This window comes from Dermacentor silvarum, chromosome 2 (genome assembly GCF_013339745.2).
Source record: "Dermacentor silvarum isolate Dsil-2018 chromosome 2, BIME_Dsil_1.4, whole genome shotgun sequence".
Taxonomy (NCBI): domain Eukaryota; kingdom Metazoa; phylum Arthropoda; class Arachnida; order Ixodida; family Ixodidae; genus Dermacentor; species Dermacentor silvarum.
The window spans coordinates 200,429,712-200,449,844 of NC_051155.1; the positions used below are offsets into that span (position 1 = coordinate 200,429,712).

Sequence of the window (20,133 nt, forward strand, 5' to 3'; positions counted from 1 at the left end):
AAGCGGACGATCCTTGGCCTCCGACAGAGTTTCGTGTTGATGTCTTGCTTAGTCAGCGAGTTGGCCGCGAATGTCAGAGGTGTAACCACAGACGCCTCCCGCGCAGGTACGGTGCTCAAGGACCTGATCGCGACCTACTTCGTGTCACCCACGCTGCTCCGTGTGGTGCGCGTGGTGAAAGTGGGCCGTGTGCTGCGGCTGGTCAAGGGCGCGCGGGGCATCCGGACCCTGCTGTTCGCCCTGGCCATGTCGTTGCCGGCGCTGTTTAACATCTGCCTGCTCCTGTTCCTTGTGATGTTCATCTACGCAATCTTCGGCATGTCCTTCTTCATGCACGTCAAGCACCGCTACGGCGTCGACGAGAACTTTAACTTTGAGACCTTCGGCCAGTCGATGATCCTGCTGTTCCAAATGTGCACGTCCGCCGGCTGGGACGGCGTGCTAGCCGCCATCATGGACGAGCACGACTGCAACCGGCCCACCGACGAATCGGAGGGCAACTGCGGCAAGCGGGGCATCGCGGTCGCCTACCTCGTCTCGTACCTCATAATCAGCTTCCTCGTCATCATAAACATGTATATCGCCGTCATCCTCGAGAACTACAGTCAGGCCACCGAGGACGTGCAAGAGGGCCTAACCGACGACGACTACGACATGTACTACGAGATCTGGCAGCAATTCGATCCCAAGGGCACCCAGTACGTGGCCTACTCCAACCTGACCAACTTTGTGAATGCGCTGGAGGAGCCCCTGCAGATCCCCAAGCCCAACAAGTACAAGCTGATCGCCCTGGACATACCCATCTGCAAGGACGACATGGTGTACTGCGTCGACATTCTGGACGCCCTCACTCGGGACTTCTTCGCCCGCAAGGGCCACGCCATCGAGGAGCCACCCGAGATCACCGAGACCGTCATACACCTAGACCGGCCGGGCTACGAGCCGGTCAGTTCGACGCTATGGCGCCAGCGCGAGGAGTACTGCGCCCGCGTCATCCAGCGGGCCTGGCGCCGATACAAGGGCGGCGGTTTCCTTGGCGGCGGCGGCGGGGACGACGCCGCCTCCGACGGGGAACCTCCGACGGCGGCCACCGCCCAGCAGCAGACGGCCATAGTGGTGGACAGTGACGGTCACGTGACACGCAACGGACACCGTGTGGTGCTGCACTCGCGTTCGCCCAGCGTCGCCAGCCGCTCGACGGACGTGTGACAAGAGTAGACGCCTGCCCGTCCGCACTCCGCGGGCGGCCAGGATCCCCTCAACCCGCCGCTCTTCTCTGTCTAGCATTGTTTAACTCAAGGGACTCAACTTTACAATTAACTCCAATTGCTACATACCCTCGACGCAGCAGCACACCCTTTCTCTCTTCCTTCGGCGCACTTTACTGCAACAGGTCGCGTTGTGAGTGTGTGTGTCTACTCTTTCTCTCCACTGCATCCGGCCAACGTCGAAGAGAAAAAGCACCGTAGCTTTGGAACTGCCACTTCTGCAATGCAGAAAAGAAAAAAAAATGCTTGCTGCGATTTTGAATTTTAAGACGAAGATGAAGAAGATGAATATATATATAAATATATATAAATATAAATAATATATATTATACATATATGTGTGGTGTAAAGAAAAAAAAGAAGCGCTAGTTGCACCTGGAGGTGACCGGTGACCCTCTCTATAGCGAGCAAAAAATGCTGCACTCGCCAACAATGTATGCACACAAGGACCACGACGCGGGGCTGCTCTTGCAACCACCCGCGCCGGGACTCAGCCTCTCGCGAGAGGAGGACTGCTGCTGACGCCGCTGCCGCCGCCGCCGCCGCTGCTGCCACCGCCGCGATCTTTCTCTCTTCCAAGAAAAAAAAAAAAAGAAAAGATTGAAAAATGCCGCACGACGTGCACACCTGATGATGCGGCCTCCTTACCGCCGCCGTCGCCAGGCCCCTCGGGACTGCCCACCAACAGCGTGCGAGTGCGCCTCGTGCACCTTACCGACGCCGCTCGCCGCCAGATGGGGCCGCTCGATGTGGGCCGGACCGTCGCCGGCCGCGGCTGAGCCTGCTTGGACCTTATGCGCACGCTCCGAAAAAAAAAATATCGGGGGAGGCCTCCCGTCGCGGAAAATGCTCCTCTCCGGGTTTAAGGGAAACGCATACAATGCTCAGCACAACAAAGTTTGCTTTTTTGCCGTTAACACTCTACATAACACATAGTCTACTTAATACATGCTGATACTTTGACCGAGAGAGGGAGAGGAAATAAAAAAAAATAGAGAGAGAGCAAGGAGACCCGCCGCGAGCTCCCGCCGACGTCCGGGCCCACAGGCGCCGCTAGCGTGCGCTCAAGAAAAAAAAAAGGCATGTGTACATAAGGTGTATATCTGCGAGAAAGGCTTGCTCCAGAAGCCGTTCACAAACAGATTTTATTTCCTATGTGCCTTTATGGGTTAATACCTGCTTTTCATTGACTGCATCAGCTTTCAACCATGCAACGAGTGTCCTGGTTTTTCTCTCTCTCGTTTTTTCGTCCCGTTGCCGCGTCCTGCAAAGTTGTTAGCCAAGTGTTGTCGAGTTTTTTCATCGGGACGTCTAAGGCGACCCCAGGAGCGTGCATGCAAACATGAGCCGCCGCCACCGCCGGCCAAGCTGTTCCTTTGCGTTATTCACCTCTCCCCTCCCACATCGCACGAGTGAGCCCACGCCCTATTTCCTGCCTTGCCGTCCCTTTGTGCCTGCGCCTGCTTCGGGGACATGGGATGCACTCGCCCGCACCCGCCTATGCCTGAGGAGAGCAACAATGATATAAGCCTCAGGAGCCGCGCGTAGGTCAAGCAGAACTTCTGCAGCGTGAGTTCGTTGTTTCAGCAGTGCAGACGCCGTCATTCTTTTGTTGTTTCTTTTCGGCGAGAGCGAGGACGGATCTAGTTCCACAGAGTCCAGGAGTACGTGCCGCAAAGCCTTGTCCAGCGACACAGATGACAGACGCGCTGAAACCGTATACAGTCGTCTTTTCTTTATGTTTATCAGTTTTCAGCGAAGAAGCCGCGCCACGCCGTGACCGTACACGTATAGCCCCGTCTCGAAAAGCGGAACAAATGAGAAAAACATATATTTCTCTCAAACCTCTCGAAGGAAGGACCAATACTCTACTTAACGTCCATTGGCGCTAGACTTCAGAAGGCCGTCGCCAACTCGGCCCGGGAACGTAACGGTCGCCGGTCCTCTCTCTCCCGCCCATCTCGAGTTACCATCCAACAACCTACGAGCGGCTTTCGATTCCGCCATCGCGAGCAGCTGTCGGGCATCGCCGTCGACGCGTCGCTAGGCTGATCACCAATACGCGCTGTACCAGCGTAGCCAGGCTTTCGCGCGGCTCCTGAGGCCGCCAGCATTATAGCCGCGCTGACAAAAAAAAAACAAAAAGAAAGAAAGAAAAAGAAAGGCTTGCTTATTCTTCATCCATCTCCAGGCAACAGTCTATAGATCGGAGACCGTGGCGACCGTGGCTCACTCGCCGTGTACGTATAGGGAGCCGTGACATTACTCTCCGCGCCCGCCCGCTCGCTCGCTCGGTTTCCCGAGGTCTTTCTCGGGCAAAGCTCAACACGTAGCAAATAACTTTATTTTCTTTCATGACATCGCACGTCAGCACGCTTCGTCTCCGCACGCGCCCGTGAAAGAAAATGAACAGGCACGCGTCCGCTCAGAATGCACTCGAACGAGGCAGGGCCTCCACGCTTTCGTTTAAATACACATCTATGCCGCAGGGCGAGCTGCTTGACAGAAAAAAAAAAGTTCATTACGATGGTTCTCTTCACGCGCGCTATCCCAGTTTCCAACATTTCCCTCCAGTGCATTCTGCACCTGCGCAAATAACGTATCGGTCGAATGAAATCAGTATAGCAGTATAACAAGGCGTATAGTGGTGACAAGTCGTGCTCACTCAACACTGCGGAGTTTGTTGCCGATCCCTATGTTACCTGCGGTTAATTCAATTTATGTACCATCTACGTACGGCATGCCATCAGCGCCTCAGCCAAGGGCCTAAATTTTGTTTTTTTTTTTTTGCTTTTGTTTTTTGTTTTAGATAAATTTTGCCCTGGTTCCCCTGGTTCTACCAATGACATCCCAGCACATATATGTTATCTCCGCTTCAGACTCGCTGTTATCGCAACGCGTTCCACCGTGGTCGGCGTTTACTTAACCGGCGTATGTAAAACAAATGGCTTTAGTATATACTATAGTAGGCGCAGTGTTAAAAGCGCTCTGTATGTTTGCCATTAAGCTCACAGCAACCGACTGAAATTCGCTCTTCTTTTTCCCTCGTGAAAGGCTAAAGTAGGAAGCAGCTTACACAGTGTACGCTGCCTTCGGTAGTCGCTGCCGAGCTTAAGCCCCGCCAGTATATAGGTAAACTATTTCGGTTTTGCTAACAGAACATAAATGATGTCCTGCAAGTGACCAGAGCAATTCAACATTCGCAAATTTGTACTGTATAGCGTAAAAGCTTCTCGGCACTGTGATTACCGCTGTATCCTCAAGAAGCGGAAGAAAAAAACAGGAGGTCTTTCCCTTATCATCTTCAACGCGACCTAATCATGCTGCGGCTGGCTTTGCAGCGATCTTACACTCATACTTAGTCGTCGTAGAAGCTCTTTGTTGCCCCAGCGGAGAAATCAGCCGCTGTGCGGAGCTGCACTGTATAACTTGAAGTCTCTGTCGAATGCGCCTTAGGAGTAACAGGGGCAGATTTCGACGCAGCCCGTTTATGAGAGGCCGTCAAAGCGGTTCTTATGAATATCAACTTGTTGCACTTGTAGATCGCAACGTTCTCACCAGTCGCTTCTCAACGGCAAAGATGAAAGAAAAGCCGAAGATGAGCACGAACCCAAAAACATCCACATAACTATTAATTATATTGTCACTAGCGTACTTTCGAAGCTTTTCGGGTACCTATTGCAGCCTTTAACTTGCCGTACGATACCGTGAACCCTCTAAAATAACGCTAAAAGGTATCGCTATAGTTTCCTAGCCAAACGTCTCGTGATTTGTGATATTGAAGTCGCAAGGCGTGCGACATGAAAGGCGGCGCTTTGGCTTTGCGTGCCGGCAGTGTCTGTCCACAAAAGTACCACGAAAGTATTAATCAAAACTAAAGTAAAATCAACGCCGTCCTGTGAATATGCCTCCACAAAAAAAAAATGGAGTAAAACCTAGGTGGCTAGGTACAAACGCCCCGTTTGCTTGGAATAGAATCATCCGTGCCCAAAACATCGCGGCATTCTCTCGTGTAGCAATGACAGCGCTAACGATCATAAAACTACACTTTTGAGTAAATACGTCGGCGCTACACTCTGAATTCCGTGTTTTCTCCGACACAGTGGGCACACATTCCAGCATAGGCTGCCGCGTTATGAGGCATTCCTTGGTAGCGTAATAATTATTGATTTCAATATTTTTAACGCAACAAAGCAGCAAACGCCTACGTTCCTTTCACATGGAAATGTAATCGGTTTATAAAGGTCAAAGAAGAATATATCTCAACATATTCGCGTTTATCGAGTAGCAGATCAAACGTAAGAACCGAGCGAACTGTCCGAGGCAGGCAGAAAGGTATAGCTCTACCAACGCCTCCTATAGTAAAGGCGCTGGCTCTACCTCCCTCCTCCCCGCCCGAACCCTTCCCACCCTCTCCCTAGCCATCCTTCCCGCTACTTCCCGTCTCCACTTTCAATAGTTGGGGAGTTTTGGGATCTACAGCATGCCCCCCCCCCCCCCCCCCTTGCGTTTTGTTCTATACTGCGGCGGGCTCGCCGCCTGCTGTGTTGTTAACGAGGCGGCATCGCGAAGGTTGTATACTGCTTCCATGGTTTAAAAAAAACACATATATATATATAGCACTTGTGCGTTTGCAATGACAAGTGTTTGCCACACGCAACAATGCGTTTTTTGCTATCTGCAATTTTATTGTATCTGTTTCTGTTTTGCTCCTTGTGTACCGCGAAAGAACTCGCGCAGTGCATCAAGTGAATGAATGCAATGTAAAAAAAAAAAGGTGAAAAGGAAGCGAGCGAGCGAGAGAGAGAGAGAAAAATACAGTTGGGCTACTGCAAACAATGGTGGCACGTTTATAGGTAGGCTGTTTTCACACACACACACAGAGAGACACGCGTTCGCGCGTGCTGTTGAACATTTTTTTTTTTCCACCTCCCTTTGCCCAGCTCGAAGCGCTGTTGCTTTCGTCTGCTCTATCGCGGCTGTGGCTAAGTGATGCCATGCACAAGAAAACGTCCGGAACATGCCTTTTTTTTTATTTGTTGTCATTGCCTCTCTCTTTTCGTCCTCGAGCCTGCAACGACGGACCCCCAACCACCCGCCACCACCACATATTGTCGTTACCCTGTTATCATGGCGCACATTCTCACTTTTTGGCAAAACGCGAGGGCATATACTGTGAACTTTTGGCTCGAGCGCGCTGATGGTTGTGTCTTTCTCACTTATTAAGAACCGATTACATCCCTTACCCCCTTTGCCCCCTACACCAACCCCCCAAAAAACTATATCGCGCCGGCCCAACCTACATTCTCTGTTGCCATCCCATGCACCTATTTCACCATCCTTCCCTTCGGCTGTTTGTAAGCTTTTTCGTTTTGCTGTTTCTTCAGCAAAAGAAGAATAAGAAGAAAAAAAAACAAAGTGCTGCAAATCGCTTCATTCCGTCACGGCATGCATGACAAGGTGTGCGCTTCCGGACAGATCATGCTTCATACATTTGTTCCGTTCTTTCGAGAGCCTGTAGACATACAAGCCACTCTTTTTTCGGCAAGCCATAAAGCCAGAAAAAAGAAGACAGAGAGCGAGAGAAAGGAGATGAAAGATACGAAATATGGGTTCGGACCAGCATCGCCCACCATGCTCGAGATAATAAGAGAGTGAGAAACACACGAAAAAAAAAGTATGGTTGTGCGCAACGCCGTGAATGGTGGGCGATGTCTATATACGTGAAAGGAAATGAAAGAGAGAGAGAGAGAGTTATGTATGTATACGAAGAGCAGCGACCGCTAACAGTTAATTCTCCGACTTCAGACACAAATTGTTCCGCACAAAATGTAAGCCACTTTTCTCACACACTCGCGAGCGCGCTGTCAACGTCTCTCTCTCTCCATGCGTCGTCTTTTTGCAAAAAAACGCGGACGCTTAGACGTAGTGTACAAGAATTTCCATGCTATAGGACTGAGCAGCTACGACCTAGAGAACGTTGAGGGTCTTTTTCTGACTAACACTTAGGATCAAACGGCGAGTGCATGTGCTTCGGTTGTCTTCTCTCTGAAAGAGAGGGAGTGAGGGGAAAGCCCGTGAACGTGCGGCCTCCTCCTCTCCCTCCTCCATCAGCCTAACGCCATCTCCCTCTTCCGTTTAACCACCAGCGCCCTCACGACGTTTCTTCCCGTTGCAAGTCTGGGCGCTGCCGTAAAATAAAAAAAAAAGGAAGAGTTCTGTTTTTTGTTTTTGTTTTTTTCGGAGCCACCGCCATCGCCGCTGTCGATAGTGAGAAGGTACTTTTTTTTTTTTCTTGATCTAAGACGGATCAGTTTTTCGCAGCAGTTTGTCGTTTCGTGCGCAGCTTATGGTTTCAACGTTGTTGTTGGCCGTCTCGGCTTATATAGAGAGAGCGATACTGTTACACGGTATACGAACGGTTTAGAATTCTACTGTACGCAGAGCTCTGAAGAGAAGTTATTATTACGAGGCACGTTGACTGCCGTTACGCTGCGCCTCTGTTGAAAGCAGCAGTGACATGAGGGGCGAATATAGTTGTTTGTTTGCTTGCCATTTTGAGAGGAGGCTTACGATATTTGCAGCTGGCCTTAACCGTGAGTGCTATTCGGTCTACCTGTGCCACGGCGCTCTTTGGGAAAGGTTGAGGGATGATGTTGAGCTACATACTCTCCACGGCGCACTACTGCCTGCTCAGACGTGACCGTTTCAACGAAGACGCAGTTACGCCGCCACCCGACAAGCGTGTGCTATGACAAACCGTATTTCAAATGGTGCTGTTAAGTACAGAGATGCAAGTGATCTTTGCAGTGCAGCCGTCATGGCCGAAAAAGGGCATGCGCGTCCGCATGTTTCATAAGCGGTAGCTGCTCACTGTATTTGTCTTGTGAATTTGTTTTCTGCCACCTAGTTGAACGTTGGAAGCTACTTTTTACCTTTTGCCCTTTTACTTCTGGTCCGATAAAGCAATATTTGTTATGGAAGACCACTGATCGTTAAATCACTCCTATAGCGCACGTTTACCAGCGCGTTGACTACTATATGCACGTTAGCACGTTAACCAGCGCGTACCGCACCGATGCTTACCAAAGAAAAGCACTGCCGTGCATTGTGCACGGTCGGCGCCTTTTTCTGTGTGCGAAGCAACCCTGCGCTGTAGGCACTTCTTGTTTCTCTTGTGACGTGCTACGGGCGCAATATAATGATAACAAGAGTGCGCTCTCTTTAAACTCCCAATGCAATCCCCGTCAGCAGATCATTATAACGACGTGGCCGTGGACTCAGTGTTGGTTCGTTGATTGTTGTCCTTCGCCTCGTGATAAAAGAAGCAAGGCGTTAATGTTAATGTTAAAGAGACAACCTTCTCTGAAATTACTCCCGTAGTTATAGTTAGCGTAGAGCAGGAACTCCCTTCGCCGCGACGCCCAATGCAGGTCCGCGCATCGTGCCTTGCCCTGCCCTTTCCTGCCCACCTTAGAAACAATACTTTTGTCAGTGTGTGTGTGCGTCCGAACGTCAGCAAAGGTGTCACTATAGACCACGTCCCGAGAAAGGTCCCTGACACACGGAGCTACGCAAATGTCATTTTGGTTAAGCGAGTTTGTAAAGTTATAGCTGCCGGAAGTACCATTCATGAGATGTTGAAGCTGCAATGCTCCTGACAACTGCTGACGGACTTGCAGTGCCTGTTGCTTTCCTCCGCTTCCTAGTCGATTTTAGAACACTGCTTCTCCAGAGCGAACTCATTTCTGTAAAGTGACAGTTAACTTTGCTCGTGTAACTCGGGCTTAAGTCCCTTGCGAGAATTTTTTTTTTCCCACCAAAGCATTTCGCCACGCCCCTAGTCGGTCGCCAGGGGATGTTCCTTGCCGGAACAGTGAACGACTGTGAACAAGGCCACTGAGTCCCCTGCAAGAATGATATCGTATCCTCAAGAGGGACCGTTCCTGAACACTCTCTTGTTCAATGTTGCATTCCATTTGGTGCTGACACAGAACGTCTGAACGAGTACCAAGCGAACGCATGCGCACAGGCAGACCGAATGATCCGCTACAGGCTAGAATCGGCCAGAATGCACGAAAATAAAGCAGAGCCTTCGCGTTGACTGCGAACCAAAAAATAATAATAATAATTAACAATAATAACAATAAGCAGACAATTGCTCTCGATATTAGTGACCGATGAATTGTGGTCTCGTCACCTGTTGTGTTTTGTCCACGATCAGTTTTGTTTGCCGTACGACTCGGGTCAGGTCGTGAGCGTAGCGTCGACTGTTTTAGAGTGTCGCAGGCTAGTTGTTTGCTCGAAGACTAGACAGACTAATATGTGAGCAAGCTCCCGTCTAAAGAAGAGCTGCTACGAATCGGCAAAACACAGATGAGAGTTCGTTTAAGTAGCTTTTATTTCCTTTAAGGACAGAGCCCGCTGGATCATTCTTTCGTTTTTGTTTATCGTCGATAGTTTCATAATCGATACAGTTTCCAGCGGGCATGTAAAACAAATCCAAGCTGAAAACGGCGTGGATAGCACGGCCGAACGAAGATATAAAAAATATGACTGTTCCCTTTCCCTCCTCCGACCTCCTCTCAGCATGTTTTTCTTCCCTTTCCGAAGCCCGTTTCATTCTCCCCTCTTATTTACGAGCGAAACAGCAGAGAAAAGCTAACAATTAAGACCGTTACCTCTCTGGATATAAGGACGGGAAAAAAAAAGCAACACTCACTTAAGCCTTTTAAGCTTGTACTTACTTTGTAAGATGTTTTCAACTTCACAATTTGTACCACATTTCCTGTAAATACATCATTGAATAAATTTTTAATAATTTATCACAACAGAATTCTACTTCTTATTTAGTTGTGCACTTTTGATACTCGGCAATGTTATCCAGATCAGCGAAACCCCTGACAAGCAGATCATTTCCCAACAAGCGCCATGATCGGTCAAGTGGATCAGCATATACCTCGGCATCACAAATTAGGACGACTGGCAGGACACCGTTTCAGCTGCAGAGTCCAATGATCTTTGCAGTTTTCATTCAGCACGTCCTGCCTTACTGCACCCTTTTTCTTACAGATTTCCAGAAATAAGATTTTACACAAATATACTGTGTGCCCCAGAGCAAACCGAAAAAAAAAACTTGGAAGGTGATTCAACTTCTAATTGAAGTCGATCAAAGACGATGCCTTCCTGGGCGAGTTAGGAGTGAGTGGGGCGGAGTCAATGTGCACGACACTGTATCGCGTCACCCCTAAGAGCGTCGGACTGCTTAAATTGTTTTACTGCACTATCTTCGTGGTCAGCACGCATTTTTAGATTGCACATACTCTCGGAAATGGCCTACATTTTCAGACTACACTACCTTGCACATATTTAAACTGCACAATGTCCAGGATCGGCCCACCAAAGAGGCTAGCAACACATCCACTATGGAAAAGTGAGGGTAACTCGCTAAGAAAAACATTCTTTAAAAATAGCCTGGCTGCCGTTCGTGGCTGCAACAGATCGACTTCGGACAAGGACCAAGAAAAGGAAGGGGAACTGCATGACACTGAACCTGGCAGTTTGCATATTTCACGTCATCAGTTCTCTGGTCGCATTTCTTTCAGCTCGAGGTCTGGGTTGCTTTTCAGCGCACAAGGCTATCACAAGATGAGAACCCTCTTTTTTCTTTCTTTTTTTTTCGGCCCCAAGAACTTTGAACAATCCGTATATCCGTACCAGCACCTTTCCTTCTTCGTGCTTCATTGGGTAAAATTTCGCAGCAAGTCGAACTTGTGCTGTCAATTTAACAGGCACAAGTTACTGCAAACAGGCAAAGTTGAAGCAGCCCTGGGCAGCTCAGATGAAGAGGTTGGACATTCAGCTCCGTTTACTCATGATATTCAGCATTTCATTAACTTGCAAAATCATCCAGGTGATCATGATAGTCGCTCCATTTGACAAGTATCTCGTTGTCGCCTAGCAACGCAATAGCACCGCTTCCATGTTCTCCGCCGCTCGGAACTCTCGTAGTTCCATTTTATTTTATTCCATGTGTGTGTGCGTGTGCGTGTGCGTGCGTGCGTGCGTGCGTGCGTGCGCGTGCGTGCGTGCGTGCGTGCGTGCGTGCGTGCGTGCGTGCGGTGTGTGTGTGTGTGTGTGTGTGTGTGTGTGTGTGTGTGTGTGTGTGTGTGTGTGTGTGTGTGTGTGGTGTGTGTGTGTGTGTGTGTGTGTGTGTGTGTGGTGTGTGTGTGTGTGTGTGTGTGTGTGTGTGTGTGTGTGTGTGTGTGTGTGTGTGTGTGTGTGTGTGTGTGTGTGTGTGTGTGTGTGTGTGTGTGTGTGTGTGTGTGTGGTGTGTGTGTGTGTGTGTGTGTGTGTGTGTGTGTGTGTGTGTGTGTGTGTGTGTGTGTGTGTGTGTGTGTGTGTGTGTGTGTGTGTGTGTGTGTGTGTGTGTGTGTGTGTGTGTGTGTGTGTGTGTGTGTGTGGTGTGTGTGTGTGTGTGTGTGTGTGTGTGTGTGTGTGTGTGTGTGTGTGTGTGTGTGTGTGTGTGTTCACACTCCACTGTCAGCACTGGCTTCCGTTGAGCTGATTAAATAAATAAAGAAAGAAAGAAAGAAAGGAAAAGACAGGAAGAAGGAACAGCCCTTCGCCATTACAGAGACATGACTGACGCCAATGTCCCTCGCCCCGCGCAGACGCCCCCTGTGAAGGCTTTGCGTCGAGGTCACATGATAGTCAGCAGCATTAACATCCCTCCGCTCTCTCACACAGCTGTGAATGAGTCACGAAGCATTAGATGTCATTAGTGGATGCACTTCGCCGACGCCCTAATGATGCAGCCGATGGCAAATCGAAGAGACCCTGGTTTCAAGCTAGCTACCGGTGCCTTAAATTTAATCACTTCTTAGCCTATTAATACCTTGATTATATGTTACGGTGCCAACCACTTTCATGACGACGTAATGATGATAGCTTAATTCGCGCTTCGCCGTTGGCGCTATGTTGCACGTGATGCCCGCTTCATTTTACCGGTTAGAGTATACACTACTTACTGGCTCTCACCACTACACTGAAGCGGAGTTGGCAGACAATCCCACACAAGTTAAGATCAGCGGTGTGCGTGAACATCCTTAACGTGTACTTGGTGTGATAAGTCAAGTAATAAGCGACGATTTCAGCTTACGGAACCCTTGTGCTTAAACTGGCTTCCGGCAAACCATATAAAAGCTGCGTTGGTAGCGCCAGATTATCCAACAGTCACGGTGGCGATCTATAGGGACACCGTCACCATCTTGAGCTCCGACTGAATGCCGCTCCAGGCAAGTCTCAAAGCGCACATGAAATGAAGTTGCCGGGTCTTTTTCCCACTGATCGAAGCAAATAAGACTCCATGTATTCAGTTGCCGCCAAGCCTCACAGAACGGAACGGCCGTTTCTTCGGCGGCTTCATTAGTTTAGATAGTGTTACGTCTGTGCAGTAGGTTGTGGCTGCCGACGATTTTTTATAAACAAGGAAACATGAAAAAGTTAAGCGGCATAGCTTAGGCGTTGGAGTCAACAACTAGCCAGCGTTCGATGCTAATTAAGCTCGCGCTCGTGCCATCTCGTCCCGTGCATTCGCGCGCGCACTTCGTTGTCGTCTTCTTCTAGCGCGACATGTCAATCCTTTCTCCCTTAGACGAAGTCTCCATAGTGGTCTGGAGGACGCCTAAGTTCAGGTGGTCGCAGTTTCCGGGTGGTTCCTGCTTGTAACGTCGAGGTCGACGGTTGCAAGGAAGTATTGTCTTGCCTGTCGAGCGAGTCAGGCCGTTGAACCGCAGAACTCGACGGTGTCTCTTCTGACGTGGTGCCTGAGAGATCGTCTGATATGCTCCAATCTATCGGTGATTGGGTTGCTTGTCCGGTTTGGCTCGTCTTCTTCATGTGGTTGTCTGTGGCCGAACCTTTCCTTGGTCGCTTTTTACCAGCCAGGATCGTGGTCCGACGGGGCACAGTATTTCGCCTTCAATCCAATCAGGCTTTTTCAAAAATTGACGATTGAGTACTCTCTCCCCTACAGCGAAGCGACGTGATTTCGGTAATGTCTCCTGGCTTTCAGGGATTTGTATCTCCGTCTCCCGCTTGAGCAGATCAAGAGGGCATAGAAGTCCTCGCCCGAACATGGCTTTCGCAGGTGTCATTCCTGTGGCAGTGTGTGTAGTTGTGTGTTGTCGATACAGGAATATTGCAAGTCGGCATTGTATGGACTTGTCTGTATCCCTCAGGAGTGTTCTCTTCAGCTCTGCCACATGGCGTTCTGCCTGGCCGTTTGTTGCAGGGTGGTACGCTGGTGATGTTATAGCCTGAATGCCATTTGCCGTGTAGAACTGCTTTATCTCGGTGGAAATAAAGGCTTTTCCGTTGTCGGAGACGACCTTTCGGGGAATGTCAAACGTTGCTAAGAGGCTTCGGAGCACATCGGTGACAATCGCGGATGTTGCTTGCGTCACGTGCCGAACTTCCACCCACTTTGTGTGTGCATCCACAACAACCAAGTAGGTGCGCCCGAGTAGTGGCCCCGCGAAGTCAACGTGCACCGTGTGCCATGGTGTCTGGGTATGGTCCCAGGTAGGAATAGGAGCTTTGGGTGGGCTCTTCTGCGTTGAACGGCATTCACGGCACTGTCGCACCGTTTCTTCGATCACCTTGTCGATTCCGGGCCACCATACGTAGCTCCTTGCGCCCTTTTTCATAGCTACCATGCCTCGGTGACCAGCATGATCACCCGTGATCCAAGTGTGATGCACTCACGATGAAATGCTAGTGCGGTCGCTCTTCGTCGATAAGGAGTGAACTCCTCTCCAGTGAGTTTTTCCACTGTGCCATCCTTCACTGCCTTGTACAACCTCTTCAGGATGCTGTCTTGTTTTGTCAGACGTGCTATCTCTGTAGCTGTAAACGGAGGTCTCGACAGAGCTTCAAACAACAGTAGGTCGCCTGGTGGCCAGGGTTCATCGCGACGTTCTGGTAATGGTAATCGGCTCAACGCATCTGCACTTTGATGGTTCGTGCCATGCCGGTAGACGATGTTGTAGTCGTACGCCGATAACTTGATACACCATCTGGTCATCCGAGGTGAGAGGACTTGAGCCGTTGGTTTTCCTGGACCTAGTATGCCGAGCAGCGGTTGATGGTCCATGACGAAAGTCACCTTTCTTCCCGCAATATACTTGTGGAACTTGTGCGCTGCAAACACTACAGTGAGGCCTTCTCTGTCCAGCTGAGCATAATTGCGTTCCGCCGACCCTAGCGTCCGAGATGCGAAAGCGATCGGCGCCTCTCTATTCTGGTCATCACGTTGAGACAGAACAGCTCCTATGCCGTACGGTGAAGCGTCACATGAGACGAGAAGCTCCTTCTGTTGGTCGTAGTGTGCCAGTACGGTCTGACTGAGAAGCAATCTCTTAAGCTTCTTCAGGACTTCTTCAGGACTTCTTCAGGACTTCTTAAGCTTCTTCAGGGCTTCTTCCAGTCTCTCGGCGTGTTCCGTGGCGTCTTTCCCACTGATGATCACGTCAGCTAAGTACCCGCAAACGCCTGTGATGCCAGATAGCATAGTCTCCATGAAGCGTTGAAAAATGGCTGGAGCTGCAGAGATTCCGAAAGGCAACCGTTCGACCTTGTAAAGCATCTTCAACGTGTTCAGGGTCAATATCTCTGCTTTCTCTGGCGTTACGTGAAGTTGCTGGTAATCCTGTGCCAAATCCAGAGTGCTGAAGACCTTGCCTCCCCTCAAGTGGCTGAGAACTTCATCTGCAGCGGGAAGTGGGTAATCTGCCTTATTCGATACTTGATTCACTGTGAAACGGTAGTTGCCGCATATTCTCAATGAGCCGTTTTTCTTTCGAACAAGTACGAGAGGCGTTGCCCAATCCGAATGCTGCGCAGCTCGATTATGCCTTGACTTTGCAGTCGATCCAATTCAGCTTCTACAGCTGACCGCAGCGCAAAGGAACTGGCTGGGCTTTTAGAAACTTCGGTTTCGCTCCTACCACGAGTTCAAGCTGTACCTCAGGACCAACGTGTCCTGAGATGTTCTAGTCGAACACAGACTGGTACTTGTCCAGAAGCTTGGAAGCAAGTTCGTCGTTTGATACGTCATTGATGCCCGTGATCTGTATATCCAGATGAGGAAACCAGTTGCGGCCAAGGAGGTTACACCCTGCTCCCTTGATGACAACAAGCGGTAATGTCAGGGTCTTGTTCCTGTGCGTTACATCCACCATTGCACATCCGAGAAGACGAAGGGACTGGCCTGACCAGGTGCGTAGGAGGATGTTGTCTGTCCCAAGCCGTGGTGGGTCATCTGTCCACGTTGACTTGAGCGTGGCCTCACTGATGAGTGTGCAAGCTGCACCTGAGTCGACTTCGAACTCTAAGGACTTGCCATGTACGCGTAGCTGAGTCATGACCTTCTGCGTGCTGGACGCGTCGATTAAGCTGTTGAGCTCGTAAAGTGCCGCGTCTGGTGAATCCTGTTGAGTCGTGACTGGTGCTGAAGCCGTTGTCGAAGTTCCTTGCCGGGGATATTCGATGTTAATGCTCTTGTTCGTTATTGCCTCTTTCCGTTTTTTCAGGCACGCCTTTTCAATGTGTCCGCGTTTCTTGCAGTAGTTGCAAGAAGCTGTCTGGAACTTGCAAGTGTCCTGACTATGTTGCGCGTCACAACGCCCACAGCGTTGTTTCTTCTTTTGGGAAGAGGTACTCGAGTGACCTTGGTTTTCTGTCTTGGAGATGCTTGTGCAGGCTTCGTGAATGTCTTTAAATTCCGCTTTCACGTTTCTCCGGTTATAGTGAACTAGATAGGGGTAGTGGGTCGAGGGAGAGCGGATAGGGGCAGCGCCGGCGAGGCGAAACACACGGAAATATTCGCGCGCCGTGTGGCGGCGCCACTGTGCCTTTCACCTGAAGCCGCATCCCCGCCGCACGCGTTCGGAAAGGTGCCGACGTGTTTACCGATTGCAGTTGCACGTGCGTGGTTTTGTTGGTGGCGTGTGCGCGTTCAGTTGGATGATATAGGGAGACCTCGGCAAAAGAAGTATTGCTTTGCACCTGGTTGTAAGACTGGGCACAGCAGAGTGAAAGATGCCCTGAAGTTTTCTCTGTTCAGTGTCCCCGAGGATGAAGAAATGCGCCTGACATGGGAGCGGAATCTACACCACAAGGACAAGCCGCTCGATGCCACTGACGCCGTATGCGAGCTTCATTTTGAAGGAAAGTGTGTACTGAGAGATTACGTACACGTGATCGAAGGCAAAGAGGTACGTACACCACGCGGAAAGCCCTCTCTCTCGACAGACGCCGTGCCCACGATTCTGCCTAATCTCCCCATGTACCTTTCGAAAAATTCATAGCGCGAACGGTCCACAAGGAAAAGGGCTGCCTTACATCTCCATGGCGACCAGACAAAAAGGCGGTGCCTGCAAGAGGACGACCTGCAGACCAGTGAAACTGTGAACATAGGTGACGGCGCTGAAAATAGCGCCTTTGTGCTGAATGAAATTCCCAAACCCAGTGAACATTCGGCACTTCTCACGTTTCCGAACTATGATGGTGTTGAGTATGTTTTGCCTTCGTTGGACAGTGAAAAAAAGACTGTCGGCATTGAGTGTACTGATGAACTACGGTGAGAGCCCTAGTGCAGTAATTTGCCGCAAGTACATACGAAAGACGCTCGTATGTGAGAGTGTGTCACGGACGATGGACGAGGCAAAGCAGGTGCTGGAGGTAGCACATTCATTGCAAGTTTGCAAGGGAGCAGGCAGGTTGGAACTCCACGGCGACAGGGCTGAGAGTCACTATTGCCAGTACATTGTCTCTCCTGAAGTACTTGGCAGAGAATGTAGGGTTCAAGTACTTGGTGACTGCTCGTCTCAGCAACGACTCCGTAGAGCACATAATTGGCATTATCCGCCAGTCCAGCGGCTGTAATGCCCACCCCTCGCCAGATCAGTTCTTTATCACAGTGAACTGTTTGTCATTTTACAAGATCGCAAGGAGTGTGGACGGTACAAATGGCACCCCTGATATCATAAATCTAGTTCACTATACTCCGGTCTTCGACGGCGTTCTCAGCTCGCAGTGCAATGTCAAAGGCTTTCTTGAATGTCAAGTCCATTTCCGCGAACAGCCGTTGCTGGTTCTGCTCGTTCCTAAGACCGAAAACGAAACGATTACGCAGCATTACCGTAAAAACCGGAATATAGGTCGAACTTTTTTTCAAAAAACCATTGCGAAAAGTCGACCCTCGTTTTATATACCGGACATTGGCGGAAAAACTACAGAAGTCTTGCAACAATGGGCAGATGAAGTAAACAGCCGCCTTCGCCATCGCAATTAGGCTGCTTTTTCACATTTTGTTTGAGAATGAGCGGAAGCCGACGGCAATTCACCGTCGCCTTCAAGAAAAATGCATTTGAGTACGCGGAAGCCCACGGCAACCCGCCAGGTTGCCGTGGGCTTCGTTTCGTGCGACCATCGACCCGCGTGTTTGTCAGCACCTTATCATCATGGCACGTAGCAGCATTTAAATAAATACTGTCACCATTGTGCAACCGGCTGAGTCGCATTTGTTAAAGGTAAGGGCGTCTTTTGGTACTTTTGCCATTGAAAAATATTTTTTTTTTCATTTTTAGACTTGGTTAGTTGGGGGGTCGACCTATATTCCGGTTCGACCTATAGTCCGGTTTTTACGGTACCTCAAAAGGCAGGATTGTTGGATTGGCCGCAGTGTCTGCGCTTGTTCCAAAATTGCACTCTGCTGCTAGCCTCTTGAGCGCTGTGACGTAATCACTGACCGTTTCATCGTGCCGTTGGTCACGTCGTTGGAAACGTGCCCTGCAGAAGAATTCAGAAGGTTGCGGATCAAAATGAGCTTTTAGCGTCTCAACTAGGTCATCGTAGCTCACTTGGTTGGACTGCTTGGGTTGAACGAGGGCGCATACGACGTCGTAAGTCTGTTCTCCGCACAACATTAACAGATGAGCACGTTTCTTGGAAGCGTCCGTAATGTCGTTAGCCTCGAAGAAGAACTGTAGCTTCCCATACCAGGATCTAGAGGAGCCAGAGCTGCCACTGAATTCGGGTATCCGACCAAAGTCAGGCGCCGCCATGTCGTTCCGTTCCTTGACGTCGGTGAACTGCCGATGAGTCCAGAGTCTTCCTCGTCGCCAATTGTTACATCTGTGCAGCAGGTTGTGGCTGCCGACGATTTGTTATAAACAAGGCAACATGAACATGTTAAGCGGCATAGCTTAGGCGTTGGAGTCAACAACTAGCCAGCGTTCGACGCTAAGCTCGCGCTCGTGCCATCTCGTCCCGTGCATTCGCGCACGCACTTCGTTGTCGTCTTCTTCTAGCGCGACATGTCAGATAGATAGCTTGAACCTCCAGGCATAAAATCCGCATCTTCAACAACAGCGAGGACTCGGAGAAGGCCATCACGAGCACTAAACAGGAAGACCAGCCCAAGGCTGTCCAGAGGGCCCGTGAGAGAGCAGAGAGGCATGGCCTCCCGGCTCCAACATGGGATTAGCCAACAGCTAACCAGGGGTCCTCTCTGGGGCTCCAATGGCTGGCTCCTCAGGACCTTAACAAAGTTCCTTGTCTGTCTGTCTCCAATACACTCGCTTTCATTAACCCGCAAGCGAAGTCACGAGATAATCATTCATTCATAATTTGTAACTCACCTACTGATGATTTCACTGCAGTTCAAATCCGATATCCAGTGAGATTATGACCACAGGCGAGTGTTCTGCGTCTATAAATGATGCGTGACCGTCCAAGTTTTGTGAGCTCCGACGAGTTAGATCCGAACAGCGCGGAAAACGAACGTCTGTCTGCTGAGGTGAAGAAGACATGGATGGACAGCACAAAGGCTCATAAAGCCGTAATTGGAGTGCAAGCCTCTGTAAAGCGGTCATCCCAGAGTTGCATGAATGTGTCTGAATGTTCAGTGTATTAAAACTCGACTTAACTTTTATCGCTACAGTTGTTATGGGCTTTTCACTTGCTTGGATATATCCGGAGTCGTTGGCGGCAGCATCTGTCATAACATGTTCGCACCGACGTATGCAGGGAGAGAGAGAGACACACAAACTTTGATGGCATGCTAGAGATGTTAGCCTGACTCATAACCTGGAATGCTTCTCCAGGTACTGGGTGGTAAGATGTATGCAGGCTGTTCTACGTAACTATAAATAGGTCCAAACTTTTGAACGAGTGGCGCGCTAGAGAAGGATGAGACCAACGGCGTACTGTTCTCATTCCTATCGAGCTAATCAAAATATTTTTGATGTGAAAGTATCAAATGGCCTATTGAGCCAAAAAGCCAGCGGCGTCTGTAGCAGCGAGACGGCACCTAAATTCTCACTGGCGGCGCGCCACGTCAGGAGCGCGTCTCAACGGAGAAGAGCGGGCGAATCGGAACATCTGCTTTCGTTGGCGCACCAGGTGTTGCGTGAGGGGAGAGGGCATTGCCGCGACGCTACGTCACCCTCGCTCTCGCTCTCGGAAGCCGGCGCGCAGTTCGTATCTCTCTCTCCGTGAGGCGCATAGGCGTTACTGAACTAATTGAATTTCTCAAAAGTTAATGTGTCGAAAAAATCTGTAAAGTACGACTTACACACAACGTACAGACATGATAGCGTCAGATCGTAATTTGAATGTACGAGAAAACTTAATTCTTTTACGCGGAAACTCAAACACAACCCCCTTTTCCAGCTGCCCTTTGAGGTCTGTCTTAGTGGAGCGGCGCGCACCGCTTGGTTCCTTGCAACACCATCCAGATGACCCTCGTTTCCGCGCATCCGCGGCAGTGGCGGATCCCGCCGTGCGGGGGAAGGAAAAA

At 50.0% G+C, this 20,133-nt stretch overlaps 1 protein-coding gene across 1 annotated transcript in view; it reads left to right on the top strand.

Annotated features, from left to right (window-relative positions):
* LOC119442434 (sodium channel protein para-like) overlaps positions 1-10,207 on the top strand; it is a 216,054-nt gene extending 205,847 nt beyond the window's left edge. Inside the window, exon 30 of the mRNA XM_049662144.1 lies at positions 107-10,207. Within this exon, the coding sequence (XP_049518101.1) occupies positions 107-1,209 (1,103 nt within the window). The 3' untranslated portion in view covers positions 1,210-10,207. The remainder of the gene's footprint in view (positions 1-106) is intronic.
* Positions 10,208-20,133: the final 9,926 nt, after the last annotated feature.